Source organism: Scyliorhinus torazame, chromosome 10, assembly GCF_047496885.1.
Source record: "Scyliorhinus torazame isolate Kashiwa2021f chromosome 10, sScyTor2.1, whole genome shotgun sequence".
Classification (NCBI taxonomy): Eukaryota; Metazoa; Chordata; class Chondrichthyes; order Carcharhiniformes; family Scyliorhinidae; genus Scyliorhinus; species Scyliorhinus torazame.
In genome coordinates, this window is record NC_092716.1 from 185364157 (window position 1) to 185382708 (window position 18552).

The window sequence follows — 18552 nt, forward strand, 5'->3', positions numbered from 1 at the left end:
GTCCCGGGTAGGGGTGTCCTGGATAGTGGTGTCCTGGGTAGTGGTGTCCTGGCTCGGATGTGACGGGGGCCTGTGGCTGCCCCCCTCATTGCTGGGTGGTTGCTCCCGCACGTGACGGGGGTGTCGTCTCCCTGTTGCTCCAGGTCTCTCCGTCTCCCGTGGTGTGCGAGGGGCATCCTGCGGGCGTCGCATGCTGGAGGGTCCGGGTCTCTCCATCTCCCGTGGTGTGCGAGGGGCATCCTGCGGGCGTCGCATGCTGGAGGGTCCTTGGTCTCTCCGTCTCCCGTGGTCTCCGAGGGGCATCCTGCGGGCGTCGCATGCTGGAGGGTCCGGGTCTCTCCGTCTCCCGTGGTCTCCGAGGGACATCCTGCGGGCGTCGCATGCTGGAGGGTCCGGGTCTCTCCGTCTCCCGTGGTCTCCGAGGGGCATCCTGCGGGCGTTGCATGCTGGAGGGTGCGGGTCTCTCCGTCTCCTGTGGTCTCCGAGGGGCATCCTGCGGGCGGTGTGCATTTGCGGGGATGGGTGCCTGGACGTTTGGTCCTGCGATACACAATGAAGCATGCATGGTTAGACATCAGGCAGTGACCAGGTGATACGGGGGAGGGGGATATCGGGGAGGGGGGATATGGGGACGGGCTGTTGGTGGCTCACTTGCTCGTGGGCCCCCGACCTCTGCATCAGCAACCTCCCGGTCCTCAGGTCCGCCAGCCAGTTCCAGGGCCCTTTCCTCGTGTACGGTCAGTGGCCTCTCATCAGCGGGCCCTCCTCCAGTCCTCACATGCTCCCTATTGTTGTGTGCGCGCTTCTCCTGTGGGGGGGGGGGGGGGGGGTGGCAGGGGTAAAAGGCAACAGTGTTAGGCAGGTATATGAATGCACGCCATCGGTTGCGCGTGCATTGCAGAGGTTAAGGTTAGGGCTGGATTCACTTGGGGATATGGGGGAGGGGGGATATGGGGGAGGGGGGATATGGGAGAGGGGGGGTAAGGGGGATATGGGGGAGGGGGGATATGGGCGAGGGGGGGATATGTGGGAGGGGGGATATGGGGAGGGGGGATATGGGGGAGGGGGGGGTATGGGGGAGGGGGGTATGGGGGAGGGGGGGGATATGGGGGAGGGGGGATATGGGGGAGGGGGGGATATGGGGGAGGCTCACCCTGCCTGCTCTGACGAGATCGTTCACCTTCTTGTGGCACTGGGTGCCTGTCCGTGGTGTCAGGGCCACAGCGGTGACGGCCTCTGCCACTTCCCTCCACAGACGCCGGCTGTGGCGTGGGGCAACTCTGCGGCCGTGCCCGGGATACAGGGCGTCCCTCCTCTGCTCCACCGCGTCCAGGAACGCTTCCACATCGCGTGACTCGAACCTCGGGGCTGAGCGACGGCCAGCCATCCAGTCGGGTGTTGCGGTCGGGTGTTCCGGTCGGTTGGGGGGGGGGGCTGCGCGGCCTTATGAGCCATCACGCCGTGCAGCGCGTATGACGCTGCACGGCGTGAACCACTGCGCAAGCGCGGATCCCGTTACGTCGCTGCTAGCCCATTTCGGGCCGGAGACTATCGTCCCATTTTTATGACGTGACGCAAGTGGGATTTGTGCCGTTTTTTGCGCCGATCGGCGGACTTTCTGCCGATAACGGAGAATTTCGCCCCCAATTCTTTTTTTCCAATTAAAGGGGCAATTTCGTGTGGCCACTCCACCTACTCTGCACATCTTTCGGTTGGGGGGGTGAGACCCACGCAGATACGGGGAGAATGTGCAAACTCCTCACGGACAGCGACCCAGGGCCGGGATCAAACACAGGTCTTCGGCGCCGGGATGCAGCAGTGCTAACCACTGTGCCACCCGAAAATATATGTAATAATAATCTTTATTAGTGTCACAAGTAGGCTTACATTAACACTGCAATGAAGTTACTGAGAAAATCCCCTAGTTGCCACACTATGGAGCCTTTTCAGGTACACTAAGGGAGAATTCAAAATGTTCAATTCATCTAACAAACACATCTTTTGGGACTGGAGTGAGGAAACTGGAGCAGCCGGAGGAAACCCACGCAGACACTGGTAGAATGTGCAGACTTCGCACAGACAGTGCCGCAAGCCGGAAATTCAACCTGGGTTCCTGGTGCTATGAAGCAACAGTGCTAACTACTGTGCCGCCTATGTTCTAATAGTTTTGACAATTGTTTGTTGACATAGCCGCAAGTGCTCTCATTATTGCCTTATTACTGTTTCAGTATTTTCAGCAACCTATTATTGTCACCATGGGGTACAGGGTGTGTAAGTTTACAGTTGATTTGACAGCTGAAAGAGGTTTTTAAAGGATTAGCTGTCTTTGACATGGGTAGTAAAAATAAGTCTTGTTTTGATAAATGATTAAGTATTTGAGGGTTTTGAATGTTTTGAATGGGTTTCACGAATGGACTTTTTTAATATAGTGAACTCTGCAATAGATAACTAAACCTTTATTTGACTGCATCTCAGCATGGTGCCCAAGGCCTGTCCATGGTAGATACTGGATGAGTTATGCAAAAGGTAGTGATTGGTGGGTCATGAATTGGCACTAAGTTGGCATAAAGGCTATATTGGGCCAAGAGATTGGGTGGTGGGTATGGGTTGGGTTGGCTTGGAAGATATGGGAGGCCAATGGGGTGAGTGAGGGCATGAGTTGGCATGAATGGGCATGAGGAGTAGGTGGAGGAGTGAAGAGGGGTGAGGGTTAGAAGACCTATTGTTGAAGAAAACAACTAGGATGAAGTCTCGGAGAAGCTAGGCAGGCCTTTTAAACAGCCTGCCTTGGCACTTGGCTGCTCCTACGGCTTCCTCTGAAATTGTGTCCAGGAGTAGCAGGCCTGACTCTATGCACCCACCCACCCCTCCCCCAGTGGAAGGAAGGTCCTGCCATTTTGGGCAATTTTTCCTGAGGCGGGTGCTGCAAAACAGAAAATCTTATGACTCACACTACCTGACTCCAGCACGAAAATCCAGGCCACTGTCTCCAGTAATGTATGCAAGTTACGTCACTATATTTAACTTGTCGGCTAGGTTTTGGAGTAAATAGCTTTGATGTGGAGTTAGCACAGGCATAACATGACAGGTTCCCATGCTGCACACTCTAAGGTTCTATCATCTAAGAGACTAACTGGTTCCCAGGAATTCCAGGTAAGAACTGAGGTTCCTTTGGGGTTTCCTTCATTCTGGGACTGAGAGGCTATGAGATGTCCTCTGAAACTTATTATTGTCTGATAACTGCATTATCATTTTTATTCAAAGGGACACTATTTGAATAATTGAAAAAAGACGGGCCTTTATGTTTTATATTTTTCTGTTGCTTTTCTACCAGGTCCACAGATAGCTTCAACTCCTCTGACACAATGCTCCGACAAAGAGGGGACAAAATACAACTGGGATCCTTCTGTGTATGAGAACGAGCTGCCAGTCAGATGCCGGAATACTAGTGGAATTTTGTTCAAAAACAAACTGGGTTCAGGTGAGACAATCACAATTTTCTCTGGTTTTCCTCAGTGTCTAGGTTTGGCACAGACTAATTGATGACGATTGATTACTGTGATTAGTCAAAGTCTCATGATTGAGCCATGATTGAGCCAATCAGGAACTTGATGGACTATCAACCAGAAATTTCCACGTTCCTGGGATCCAATCCTGAATTCCTGTTAGGAACATAGGAATTAGGAGCAGAAGTAGGCAATTCAGCCCTTCGAGTCCGCTCCACCATTCAATCAGATCATGGCTGATCTCTTCCTGGTCTCAAATCCACCTCTCTGCCTGTTCCCATGTTCCTTTAACCCGTTTTTAAAATCAGAAATATATCTATCTCCTTCTTGAACCAATTAATGATTCAGGTTCCACTGCACTATGGGGCATGAGTTCCACAAATTCACCACCCTCTGCGAGAAGTAGTTCCTCCTCACCTTAGTTCTAAATCTACCACCTCATTCTATATCCGTGACCTTTCGTTCTAGATTGCCCCACAAGGGGGAATATTTGGTCTACGTTTATTTTATCAATCCCTTTTAGTATTTTATATATCTGAATCAGATCCCCTCTCATCCTTCTAAACTCCAGCGAGTCTAAGCCCAAATTATTTAATCTCTCCTAATACGTTAACCCTTTCACCCCCGAAATCAATCTGGTGAACCTCCTCTCAACTGCCTCCAATGCTACCACATCCTTCCTCAAATAAGGAGACCAAAACTGGACACAATATTCCAGATGTGGCCTCATCAATACCCTATACATTTGCAAAAACACTTCTCTTTTGTACTCCAGTCCTTTTGCAATAAACATTAACATTCCATTTGCCTTTTTAATTACATGCTGTACCTGCGTACCGACTTTCTGCAATTCATGAACAAAGACACCCAGATCCCTCTGCCCAGGTGCACTTTATAAAAATAAAATAAAAATTTAGAGTGCCCAATTCATTTTGTCCAATTAAGGGGCAATTTAACGTGGCTAATCCACCTACCCTGCACATCTTTGGGTTGTGGGGGCAAAACCCTGCAAACACGGGGAGAATGTGCAAACAGTGACCCAGAGCCGGGATTGAACCTGGGACCTTGACGCAGCAATCCTAACCACTGCACCACCGTGCTGCCCTGCCCAGATGCACCTTGATGCAGCTTTCCATTTAGATAATAATTTGTCTTTCTACTTTTTCGGCTAAAATAGATAACCTCACACTTATCTACATTAAACTCCATCTGCCAAATTTTGGCCCAATCTCCTAGCCTATTTATATCCGTCTGTAAAATCTTTAAGTCCTCAGCAGTGCCTACATTTCCACCTATTTTAGTGTCATCTGCAAATTTTGCTATGTTACACTCTGTCGCTGCTTGCAGATCATTTATATAGATTGTAAATAGTTGAGGTCTGAGGACTGACCCCTGAGGAACCCTGCTAGTTACAGTTCGCCAGCCAGAGAAGGACCCATTTATCCCAACCCTCTGCTTTCTGTCAGTCAGCCGATCCTCAATCCAATCTAGTACTTTATCTCCAATCCCTGCAGTTTCACCTTCTGGATCAGTCTTTAATGTGGCACTTGTAGAAAGCTTTCTGGAAGTCTAGATATGCCACATCCACAGGTCCCCCATTGTCCACCTTGCTGGTTACATCCTCAAAGAACTCAAGCAAGTTTGTCAAGCATGACTTGCCCCTCATAAAACCATGCTGATAATGGTGGATTTAGATTTGTTTTTCCAAATGTTCAGTCATCTTGATTCCAGCAACTTCCCCACCACAGTGGGCAAGCTGACTGGTCTATCTGATGATTTGTGTCTCTGCCAAAGTAGAACCAAAATTAGCTACTTTGTACAATAAATATTTCTAAAATGTAGCCTTGATGTGTGTGCAGGCTTCGTATTAGATCAGTTCACTACCAGTCCTGTACTGCAAGAATGGAACTTCATTCTGTTCGTAACTGACTTGGTTTGGGGGTGGGGAAACTGACTGGGAGAGCAACCTGTTTGGGTGGGGATACCAGCCTTTGGGGATGAAACTGATTTGGATGAATCAACCTGGTTGAGATGTGGTGGGGAGAAGCACTGACTCGGAAGAACCGGAGTGGGTGAGGAAATCAGCTCAGGAAAGCCAGCATAGGGAAAACTGACCTCGGTGGGGATAATCCATTTAGCCAAATTGGTTCTTCAGTGGTGATGCCAGGTAAATCTTTCTCGCTTCTCCAGTCTCTCCACTTAACTGAAGAACCTCATTCCTGGTACTATTCTAGTCAATCTCTCCTGCACCCTTACCAAGGCCTTGACATCCTACCTAAAATATGGTGCCCAGAATTGGACACATTACTCCAGATGAACCAGTTCTTTATAAAGGTTTTGTTTAAATTGCTTGCTTTTGTAAGAGAAAACCTGAAACGTCATGACCCCTTAGGTAAAGCAAACTATATGGCCTTTTGGAAAATCTATCTGTTATCACCTGATTCTTTCCTCCCTGGCTCTGACCTCCAGCTGTGAGGTTCACGAGACTTGATGTTATGATAAAGAAAATTTGTTATCCAAAGTGCATTTTATTATAATGTTGCCCCTTTTAATAATGAGGCTCTATTTATAATATGATGTTATGTCCCATCAGTGTCGCCAATACTGTGGGTATTTCTGTTTATCTTGGTGAACTACCAGTCTTTCCCTTATATCGGTCAAATGACCACACAACCAGTTAGTCAGTTCAAAAGATGGTTTATTTACACACACAAGGATTACTTTGACATGCAAACACAATATCTACAACGAGTTAAACTACACCTATCAGCTACAATAACCTATACTTAAACTTCAGGGCGACCGGCATTGTGCAGATGGATAAGGCCTTTATCTTGATCTCACGTGGCTGGTTTGAAGAAGTGGCTCTGTTCTTGCTGGGCTAATCCGTCAGGTAGTGATCGTTGGTCTTGAACTTGGCTGTCTGCACGTTATGCTGCAGTTGGTGTGGGCACAGGCCGATCCCAAAAGAGGCTGGCGCAGGCTGGGTCCAAAAGAGGCAGAACACATGGCTGTGTCCCCTTTTATCCCTCTGGGATTTTGCGCTCTTTCGGGCGGTCCTTGATCTTGGACCCAATAGTTCGACAGGGCTCTGATCACTGCCTTCGATTTCGGCCAATAAAGTGGCGGGCGTCTTGGTAGCTGGGCGGGTCCTTAGCGGTCATTGACCTTGGCTGTTGGGTTCTCTGAGTAAAGGGAGTGGCGCCAATCAGTCTGTGGTTGGACCGATTTCTTGATTGGAGTCCTACTGTTCTGGGGAATGGGCCATTAAAATGCAAACGAGCGGGTTTTCGATCAAGTCTAGCTACCTGCGTTTCAAATACACAGAAGCTCTGTATCTGTTTGAGTCCTGGGTTGGCCATAATTCCCATGGTCCTTTGCAGGTGGCCATCTCAGATGGCTACAACCCGTCCTCTTGATCCTGAACGCGAAGCGTGGTGGATCACACTATTGATCCCTATCCATCCTTGGTGTACCGGTCACCCTTGGTCAAGGCAAGGTTCTACTCTACTCTATCCTATGGTTTGAGACATTTACCTAATATTTATTAACACATCATAAATTAATTACTCTCTAACGGGTCACTATAAAACATTTCACTATTAAACATTTAACTTATCCGTACCGTTGATCCCTAGCTAATACTATCTAAGCTACTCTCATGCTGCTGGTAAATATCAAAAGAACTTATGTACAATACAAAAATTTTATAACAGCAGCATTTCTACTTAATTCTGGTAACGTTTACAGAGGTAGATGGTTTTAATTCTTAGCAGCAGTTAATACATTTGTTCAGTTTTGTTGAATTCCAAAGAAGGGGACTCGGACTGTATATATCGGGGACCAGGCAGCTTTCGCTCGCCATTTATGGAGACAAAGTGTCTGAATGACACTGCAGATTATTGCAATTCCTCGAAGGGCCTCTAGTGTATGAAAGGGGGTACCATTTGGCAATGTTTTCGCACCAAGTGAGGGTTTTGGTGTCTATCTTTGTGTGTGGTGTGGTGTCCGGGCTAGGGGTGTCATGTTGTGTGGTAGTGTTCGGGCCTGGTGTGGTGTACATTAAAATAGTCCATTGCGCGCGCAGTTGCAGAAGTCCAGCGATGATCAAAACGCATGTCAGCAGTCCTTGCTTCATCCTGTCTTCTGTCTTCCGTGTATTCCTGGGAGTGCAAGCATAGTGTCTGTTATTATCTTCGGTTAATATCTCGTTTTATTAGTCTTTCTCTCCTTACTCCAATTACCCATTATGATTGTCACCATGTGTAACTCCCTCACTTTTTTTTTCGAAATACCATTTTGAGAGACAAGAAATGCATAATTTTAAAGTACAGAGACTCTCGCAGCTTGTGGTCGATGCGGGGAGTGGTATGACAATTTCCTCGACCAGTCTTTTCTTTACTCCAACCAGTGGTGGCTGAGGCTCATCTTAACTAGCCGAATTTTAAGGCGGCCAGCTTTATAAAGTTTCTTTGTCCCAGGGTCCAGAGGTAGTTCGCGTGTAGCAGCATATGTGGCAACCAATTGTGTGCTACGTGTAAATAGCAGGTGGAGAGCGACCAGAGGGTCGCGGAAGGTAAAGGAAAGAGGGGGTGAGCGTACAGAGCGTGGTAAAGGGCATTCTTAAACCACAATAAAAGAGCAGAGAAGGGGAAACTAAGACCTGCCAAGGACAGCGTAGAGTGGAGGGAACCATTCCAGAGTACTCAAAGTGACGGGAATATGAGGTGCGCGTGGGCCGCGGCAAGGCAAGAATGGGTGGAATCCCCGGGTAGGGCGGTGATCAGTGCCGTTGCTCCACTACCCGAGCTTAACTGACCGGATGCATTGGGGTCCTCAGGTAGGGCGGGAATTAGTGCCGTGACTCCCTACCTGGGTGACCGAATGAGCGGAAAGAATTTGTAGTCATGTGAGATCCAACAATTGTGCCTTTAATGGCCATTGGTCTGTAAATTGCGTCTGTGTCTCTGTGAGAAGAGTAACTATGATTGTATCAAGAAATTGGGTGTCAGGCCGACATCAATTAAAACCTTGTATTGGGAAGAAAAGAAGAAGGAAAAAGGCGGGCAGGCTCCATCAGAAATTAGGATACCTTAATACTTAGGCGGTGTCTCTTTCTCATCATCTGGACACCTCGGGGTTCTGTACCAAACAGACTTGGAACCGCACCCAGCACGATTAAAGCCTTGATTAGTCTGTTTAATGAGTTTAAACCCTAGGTTTAGGGCGAAAAAAACATCTTTCTCGGGGATATAGTACAGGCACTATAGACCCAATGGTATTCTCCTGTGCTGCATCATCCTCTGTTAAGTTGCAAGGTGGTTCAGTCTGAAACACACACACACAGATTAAAAACACAGCAGTGCCCAAGAGGATTCTTTGGTATGAAGAGGAAAACAATTGGGCGGAATTTCTTAAAAATTTTTTTTTTTTAAATTCAATTTTAGCAAATTTTCAACAATCTGGGGGATTGTTGAAAATTTGCTAAAATTGAATTTAAAAATTTTTTTTTAAAAGAAATTCCGCCCAATTGTTTTCCTCTTCATACCAAAGAATCCTCTCGGATACTGCTGTGCCCCCCTCACAGAAAAAAGAAAAACATAAAACACACAGATCAACATCGTACACTTATATCGCGAATTCCCCCAATGTACAAACCCCCCCATGAAACAATAACAAACATCTACCCGGGTGTTCACCACCTTAGACACAGTCCTCGCAAAGCCCCTCCAAAACCCATCCAGCGCCGGACACGCCCAGAACATATGGGCGTGGTTTGCTGGGCTCCCCGAGCACCTCACACACCTGTCCTCTACCCCAAAAACCTCGCCCCTGTCATATGCGCTCTGTGAAGAACCTTAAATTGTATCAGGCTAAGCCTGGCGCAAGAGAAGGAAGAATTAACCCTACCCTGGGCCTCAGCCCACAGACTCTCATCTATCTCCTCCTCCCATTTACCCTTTAACTCCTCCATCGAGGTCTCCTCCTCTTCCTGCATCTTCTGATAGACCGCCGAGACCTTGCCTTCTCCAACCCACACACCCGAGAGCACCCTATCTTGAATCTTACGTGCTGGAAGCAGCGGAAATTCCCTCACCTGCCGTCTCACGAACGCCCTCACCTGCATGTACCTGAAGGCGTTTCCGGGGGGCAGCCCAAATTTCTCCTCTAGCGTCCCAAGACTCGCAAACGCCCATCTATAAACAGGTCCCCCATTCTTTTAATTCCTGCCCGATGCCAGCTCAGAAACCCCCCATCCATTCTCCCCGGGACGAACCGATGGTTCTCTCAGATCAGGGACCAAACCGAGGCCTCTCACCCCTGTGGCACCTCCACTGTCCCCAAATTTTCAGAGTCGCCGCCACCACCGGACTCGTGGTGTACCTTGTCGGCGGGATCGGCACGTCACCAGCGCTCTCAGACTCGTGCCCACACAGGACGCCATCTCCAGCCTCTTCCACGCCGCCCCCTCCCCCTCCATTATCCACTTACGGATCATCGCCACATTGGCAGCCCAGTAGCACCCACATAGATTGGGCAGTGCTAGCCCTCCTCAGTCCCTGCTATGCTCCAGAAACACCCTTTTTACCCTCGGGGCCTTATTCGCCCACACGAATCCCATGATGCTCCTGCTGACCGTTTAAAAACGGCCTTAGGGATCAGGATGGGAAGGCACTGGAACACAAAGAGGAACCTCGGAAGGACCGTCATTTTCACCGACTGCACCCTACCCGCCAATGACAGTGGCAACATATCCCACCTTTTAAACTCCTTCTCCATCTGCTCCACCAGCCGCGTCAAATTGAGCTTGTGCAGGGCCCCCAACTCTTAGCCACCTGGATCCCCAGGTACCGAAAGCTCCTTTCCGCCCTCTTCAGCGGAAGCTCGTCTATCTCCCTTCCCTGGTCCCCAGGGTGTATCGCAAAGAGCTCACTCTTCCCTACGTTAAGCTTATATCCGGAAAAGTCCCCGAACTCCCTGAGGATCCGCATAACCTCCGGCATCTCCTCCACTGGGTCCGCCACATACAATAACAGGTCATCGGCATACAGCGACACCCAGTGTTCTTCTCCCCCCCGAACCAGGCCCCTCCAGTGACAATGGACCCCCTCAGTGCCATGGCCAAAGGCACAATTGCCAATGCGAACAACAAGGGGGATAAGGGACACCCCTGCCTTGTCCCTCGGTACAGCCAAAAGTATTCCGACCTCCGCCGGTTCGTGGCCACACTCGCCACCGGGGCTTCATAAAAAAGCCTAACCCAACTGATGAACCCCTCCCCGAACCCAAACCTCCTCAGCACTTCCCAAAGATACTCCCACTCCACCCTATCGAAGGCCTTCTCCGCATCCTTAGCCGCCACTACCTCCGCTTCCCCCTCCTCTGCAGGTATCATAATTACATTGAGGAGCCTCCGCACATTGGTGTTCAACTGCCTACCCTTCACAAATCCCATTTGGTTCTCGTGAATCACCCCCGGGACACAGTCCTCAATTCTGATAGCCAGCACCTTCGCCAACAACTTTGCGTTGACGTTGAGGAACGAGATCGGCCTGTACGACCCACACTGTGATGGGTCCTTGTCCCGCTTCAGGATCAGCGAGATCAGCGCCCTGGATATTGTCGGGGGCAGGGCCTCCCCCCTCCCTCTCTTCATTGAAAGTCCTCACTAGTAGTGGGCCCAACAGGTCCATGTACTTCCAGTAGAATTCCACCGAAAACCCATCCGGCCCCGGGGCCTTCCCTGCCTGCATGCTCCCCAACCCCTTAACCAGCTCCTCCAGCCCAATCGGTGCCCCTAGCCCAACCACCTGCTCCTCCTCCACCCTCGGGAACCTCAGCCGATCCAAAAATCGGCACATCCCCCCCTCCCCGTCGAGGGCTCAGACCTATACAGCTCCTCATAAAAGTCCCTGAATACCCCATTTATTCCCACCGCACTCCGCACTGTGTTCCCCCCTCTATCCCTAACTCCACCAATCTCCCTCGCTGCCTCCCGCTTCCGAAGCTGATGTGCCAGCATCTGGCTAGCCTTCTCCCCATATTCGTACACCGCCCCTTGAGCTTTCCTCCACTGCACTTCTGCCTTCCTGGTAGTCAACAGGTTGAATTCGGCCTGGAGGCTTCGTCTCTCCTTGAGTAATCCCTCCTCGGGGACCTCTGTATACCTCCTATGCACCCTTAATATCTCCCCCACCAATCTCTCCCTCGCTCTCCTCTCCTTCCTCCCCTTATGGGTCGTAGTGGAGATTAGCTCTCCCCTGACCACCGCCTTCAGCGCCTCCCAGACTACCCCCACCTGCACCTCCCCATTGACGTTAGCCTCTAAATATATTTCAATGCACCCCCGGATCCGCCCACTCACCTCCTCATCCACCAACAGTCCTACATCGAGGCACCACAGTGGGCGCTGGTCCCTCTCCTCCCCCAACTCCAGCTCCACCCAATGCAGGGCATGATCTGAGATGACTATGGTCGAATATTCCGTGCCCTCCATTCTCGGGATTAGTGCCCTACTCATAATGAAGAAATCTATCCGGGTGTAGGCTTTATGGACGTGGGAAAAAAAGGAAAATTCCCTGGCCCCCGGCCTGGCAAACCTCCATGGGTCCACTCCCCCCATCTGGTCCATAAACCCCCTAAGCACCTTGGCCGCCGCCGGTCTTTTACCCGTCCTGGACCTGGAGCGGTCCAATGCTGGGTCCAACACCGTGTTGAAGTCCCCCCCCATTATCAAGCTCCCTGTCTCCAGGTCTGGAATCCGACCCAACATGCGCCTCATGAATCCGGCATCGTCCCAATTCGGGGAGTATACATTCGCTAGTACCACCCGCACCCCCTGCAGCTTACCACTCACCATCACGTACCGGTCTCCATTATCTGCCACGATGTTCAGCGCCTCAGACGACACCCGCTTCCCCACCAAGATCGCCACCCCTCGATTCTTCGCGTCCAATCCCGAGTGGAAACTCCTGCCCTACCCACCCCTTTCTCAGCCTAACCTGATCTGCCACCTTCAAATGCGTCTCCTGGAGCATAACCACATCTGCCTTCAGTCCCTTCAGGTGCGCGAACACACGGGCCCTCTTGACCAGCCCGTTCAGGCCTCTCACATACCAAGTTATCAGCCGGATCAGGGGGCTTCCCGCCCCCTCCCCCACTGCCGACTAGCCATCTCCCTTTCTAGGCCAGCCACATGCCCACGCCTCCTGCACCCTCCATTCCCCCAGGCGGCGGATCCCCGCCCCGACTCCCTCTCCGAACTCCAACCCCCCTTTGGCCAATTCAGCAGCAACCCAGTGCCCCCCCACCCCCCCCCCCCCCCCCCCCCAGCTAGGACCCTCCCTAGCTATATTGCTCCCCCCACGGCACTTCCGTAAGGCTGCTGACCCCGGCCTCTCCCGCCACACCATGTACCCCCCAGTGTTAGAATCTCTCCTCCCCCTCCTGGCAGTCAGCGTGCGCTCCTCTCCAACACCGCCCTTCCCCCCTGCCCCGCCCCCTTCCTTCCCTAGCGCGGGAAAAAACCCGCGCTTTCCACCATGCCGGCCCCGCCCTCTCTGGCGCAGCTCCCTTTTGCGGCCTTATCTCAGCTCCCCCACCTCGGGCCTCCCATTCCCTCTCCCCCTCGGCGGGGCCCCGTCCTTCCAACCACCGACGCCCACACTCTCATACAACCCCCACTTCAAACCATTTACCCAACCCCACCCAGCACCAAAGAAAACAGAACAGAACATCCCCCAAAACACAATAACCACAATAACCCCCCCTCGACACCCCCTCCCAACAAACCCTCAGTCCGTGTCCAACTTTTCGGCCTGGATAAAGGTCCACACCTCCTCCGGCGTCTCAAAGTAATGGTGTCGGTCCTTAAACGTGACCCACAATCGCGCCGGCTGCAGCATCCCAAATTTCACCCCCTTCCGAAGCAGAACCGCCTTAGCCCGGTTGTACCCGGCCCTCTTCTTGGCTGCCTCCGCACTCCAGTCCTGATATATACGGACCTCTGCATTCTCCCACCTGCTGCTCCGCTCCTTTTTAGCCCACCTCAGGACACACTCCCTGTCCACAAAGCGGTGGAACCGCACCATTACCGCTTGCGGCGGCTTGTTGGCCTTTGGCCTCCTTGCCAGGACTCGGTAAGCCCCATCCAGCTCCAGGGGCCTCGGAAAAGCTCCCACGCCCATCAGCGTGTTCAGCATCGTGACCACGTATGCACAAGCATCCGACCCCTCCACTCCCTCCGGGAGACCCAGAATCCGAAGGTTCTTCCTCGACCGATTCTCCATGTCTTCGAACTTTTCTTGCCACTTCTTGTGCAGCACCACGTATGCCTCCACCTTCACCGCCAGGCCCAAGATCTTGTCCTCGTTCTCCGAGGCCTTTTGCCGCACCTCCCGGATCGCCGCCTCTTGGGCCTTCTGGGTCTCGACCAGCTTATCGATCGATGCCTCCATTGGCTCCAGCAGCTCTGCCTTCAGGTCCGCAAAACTGCGCTTGAGGAACTCCTGCTGCTCTTGCGACCATTGCGCCCACGCTGCCTGGTCTCCACCCGCCGCCATTTTGGTTCTCCTCCCTCGCACTTTTCACTGCACCAAAATCACTTTATTCACCGTTCCATTCCTGGTCCAATCCATACAATGCCGGGGGAATCGTACTGTTGCCTTCCCACACTGGGAACCATCAAACAAATGCCACTGGGGCCCCTAAAAAGAGCCCAGAAGTCCGTTTCTGAAGGGAGTTGCCAAACGTGCGACTTAGCTCAGCATAGCAGCAACCGGAAGTCAATTGGGCGGAATTTCGACGAGAGCGAAAAATCCTACCAGAGTAAAATTCCACCTAAAGGGCTGAATTTCATCGCCTGGTCGAGGGAGGGGGCTGGCGTGGTGCCAAAGAGGGGAAAGGGGGCCAAAGATATCTAAGTCGTGGTTCCGGGGGCTGGGGTGACTGGGGGCAGAGAGATTGCACCAGTGGTCAGGCAGAGTCTGACCAATTCGGGGAAGCTGTCGTCGGAGTCAAGTTCAAGGTGAAAGTCTGTACCTGTGGGCAGAGACAAGTTCGGGTCTGAGGGCGAGGACGTGCTGGCATGTCTGGGGAAGGGTCGGCGTAGGGGTCGGGGCGGAATCGTTTCCTATTGCCAGAGAGATGTGGTGGGAGTGGCTACATTGGAATCCGTAGACTTTGAGTTGGTTGACATGGAAGCAACCAGTTTTGCCATTGGGGTACGTTATCTTGCACACGGAGGGGCTCACTTTGTCCGAAATGGAGTAGGGTCCTGTAAATTTGTGGGAGAGGAAAGAACTGGGCTTGTAAAGGGAAACCATTACTTGCTGACCGACTGTGTACTCTACTGGGTGGACGTTTTTGTCAAAGCAGGCTTTACTCTGGAATTGTCATAGAATGTACAGTGCAGAAGGAGGCCATTCGGCCCATCGAGTCTGCACCGGCTCTTGGAAAGAGCACCCCACCCAAGGTCACCACCTCCACCCTATCCCCATAACCCAGTAACCCCACCCAACACTAAGGGCAATTTTGGATACTAAGGGCAATTTATCATGGCCAATCCACCTAACCTGCACATCTTTGGACTGTGGGAGGAAACCGGAGCACCCGGAGGAAACCCACGCACACACTGGGAGGATGTGCAGACTCCGCACAGACAGTGACCCAAGCCGGAATCGAACCGGGGACCCTGGAGCTGTGAAGCAATTGTGCTATCCACAATGCTACCGTGCTGCTTCCTTCTAGCGCCTAGTCGGACAGCTGCAGCGAGCTGTGCTGCTTTAATATTATCTGTGACCTGTTGGACTGCTTTTTCGTGGGTGAGGGCGGTTACTATGGGGCTTGCCAAATCGAGACCTAATAAATATTCAATTCCCTTCATGGGCCGTCCGGTCATGAGAGTGTGGGGGGTGAAACCTGTGGAACTGGAAACGGTGTTCCGAATAAACATAAGGGCAAATGGGAGAACTGTGTCCCATGTGGTATTATTCTGTTGCACCATCTTTCTAATGGTCGCTTTTAAAGTGCGATTCATTCTCTCAACAATGCCGCTGGATTGGGGGTGATATGCTATGTGGAATTTTTGCTTGATTCCAAAAATCGTTAAAACATTTTGCATGACTTTGCCGGTGAAATGGGAACCCTGGTCTGACTCAATGCTGCGGGGGCGACCCCAGCGTGTAAATATCTATTGGGACAAAATCTTAGCGGTGGCCTTTGTTGTGTTTGTCCGTGAGGGAAATGCTTCTACCCATTTAGTAAAGGTGTCGATTACAACTAGCACGTACTTGAAACCATTTCTGCAAGGGGGGAGGGGGCCAATGAAGTTGAGTTGCAAGTTTGTCCAAGGGCCATTAACAGGTCGGGTGTCATGTAATTGTCCTTTCTTTGTGTACCGTTCGGGATTGTTTTGAGTACAGTTAAGACAATTCGCGATATAATGTGTTACATCGGTTTTTAAATCGGGCCACCAACACAAAGGTCTTAAATGGGCAGTGGTATTGTCTATCCCCTGATGTCCGTGTCCATCATGAAACTGGTAAATGAGCTGATATCTGTCCTGGGTGGGGACCACATAAATTCCGTCTTTTAAAACCATGCCGTCCTGTACCGTCAGTGCGTCCTTCCATTTATCATAGGGGGCTGGGAAGTTGCCATCTAAAACCTGTTTGAGGGTGTTGTCTGCTTTTTGGGCCTGAGATAGATCCTCAATATTGGTCTTGGAAACCTGGACTGAGCATATCGGTTCGCTTGCTGGGGGCTGCCAAAAGTGACCATGGCGTGATCCTGCCTTGGCTAGGGCGTCTGCCTTTACATTACCGGGTGGGGACAAGTGATGATGGCTCCTTACTTTAATAATACCATATCTGCGGTCTGAGGCTGTCCTGAGAATATGCTTTAACAACGGAGCAGAGGGTAGGAGTTTTCCATCGGCTGATACGAAAACTTGAGATTCCCACAGGGGTAGGAATTCTGTTAAGCTGTTGCACACATACAGGCTGTCCGAGTGTATGTCTGTGGGGGTTGGGAAAGAATCCGGGTGTTGAGCTACATATGCTATGGCTGCGAGTTCTGCTGCTTGTGAACCTAGGTGGCTGGGCAATTTAAAAGAGATCTCTTTCCAGTTGGCATCCCTGCGTGTCTTCCACATAAATTCCACAACCAGTTATTCTCTTTCCATTGCCAATCGTGGAGGAACCGTCTACATACATTTTTAAAGCATTCCCTGTGGCTTGGGAATGCTGTGCTTTACTGCCTGCTCGTGGGAGTAGTGACTTTGGGATAAAGGGTCCTGTGTGGTGTTGGGCTGCTATGATCTGGCACTCGTGTGGGGTCCCTGCATATTGGAGATTATCGGCTAGAAATGTGTGGGTCTTGGTGCGTTTCACTGTAATGTCCCTGCCTTGTAACAGTAGTGTCCAGCGAGCTGCTCTGATTTGGCTGACTGAACCGTCCTTTAATCTACCGTCTAGTAATAGTTGTGTGGGGGTGTGCTCGGTCAAGATCATGACTAGGTTAAGGCCTGTGATATAGGCAAAATACTGTACTGCCCAAAAGACTGCAAGCAAGTGCCGTTTGTAGGCTGAGAATCCTTGCTCTAATGGGTCCAAAACCCTTGAGGCATAGGCTACGGGTCCTAAGCGATGATGTCGTTCATGCAGGAGTACTGCTGATAGGGTTCGGTTGGTGGTTGCCACTTCGATGGCATAGGGCAAGCCTGGGTCTGGAACTTGTAAAGCGGGGGCTGTTCCTAGGGCGCGTTTTAAATCTTCACTGCATCTGTGTGCTGCGGAAGCCATTCCCATGGGGCGTTCTTTTTAAGGAGTTCTGAGAGTGGGGCTGCTTTTGGGGCAAAACCATCTATATGACTGCGGCAATATCGTACTAAACCTAGGAATGACCGGAGTGTGGTGACGTTTTGGGGCAGAGGCAATTTAACTATCGATTCGATTCGTTTCTGTTCAATTTCTCTCTTCCCGTGGGTGATGATGGTGCCTAAATAAAGAACCTTTTCTTTTAAAATCTGGGCCTTTTTGGGGTTGACTTTGCATCTGATAGGAGCTGTACATGCTCCTCTTTTGTGTCTGTTTGCAGGAGCAAATCGTCCACATATTGTATAAAGCATTCGGGTCGGGAAAATTTAGAAAGTCCGTTGGCGTGGGCCATTTGTCACGTTGAAACATGTTGGAGGAGTTTAAAGTGGTGCGGGATCCTCCTGTGTCCCATAGAAATTCGACTGGTTGTCCCCGGACTGTGCCTGTGCCTGCCTGATTTGTCCCAGAGTGTGTTGCAGACCCAAGTTGGGGAGTCCGAACACCATCAATCTGTGGAACTGATCGCTAAATCCTCTGAACGGGCGCTAACACTATGCATGGGCCTAACATTGTTCCTAGGTGGGGGGTTTGGTTGTTGGTGTCGGTGCTGGTCCGGGGGGGTTCTGTCGGCATTCGCAGGCGTAATGTCCCATGTGTCCACAATTGTAACAACCTTGTGGTGCCTGTGCTCTGGGGTGCTGTCCCTCATGTCTACCCTCACTTATCCATGCTGGGTCCTGGTTAGTTCTAACTGGGTGCATATTTTCTTCTATCTCTTCCGGACCTGTCTGTTGGTGTAGGGATTGTTCCCATGCTCTGGAAAGTCGTTTTAATACCCACACTTCATTATGTGTGTGGTCTGCGGGGTCGTAATTCACACAAGCCTTTTGACCTGCTTCTGTGGCATGCGAGACTAAGGTGCGGGACCATTTAGTGGTGTCGTTCTCACTTAGGTGTGCGCGGTTCAATTGTCCGTAAACTGCCATAAAATGAATCCAAAGGCGACCAGCAAATGCGGTCGGATGCTCTCCCTTCTTTTGCCTGCAGTGATTTAAACCCTCGACTGGATCTCCTTTGTTATACCCGATTGCGCCTAAAATGGCCGTTTTCATTTCCTGTAGGGTTCCTCCTGCTACATTTTGAGGTTCAGGCAAAGCACATCTTACGGACTGGCTAAGGTTCATAACTATGAGTTTGACTTCCTCGCTCTCGTCTAGGCCGTACATAAC

General features: G+C 51.0%; 1 protein-coding gene across 2 annotated transcripts in view; it reads left to right on the forward strand.

Moving 5' to 3' along the window:
* The window catches only part of LOC140384428 (deformed epidermal autoregulatory factor 1 homolog), a 201151-nt gene that overhangs the window by 65295 nt on the left and 117304 nt on the right, over window positions 1-18552 (forward strand). For both annotated transcript variants that reach the window (XM_072466115.1, XM_072466116.1), the window contains exon 4: window positions 3335-3481. In XM_072466115.1, coding sequence (XP_072322216.1) covers window positions 3335-3481 — 147 coding nt within the window. The remainder of the gene's footprint in view (window positions 1-3334; window positions 3482-18552) is intronic.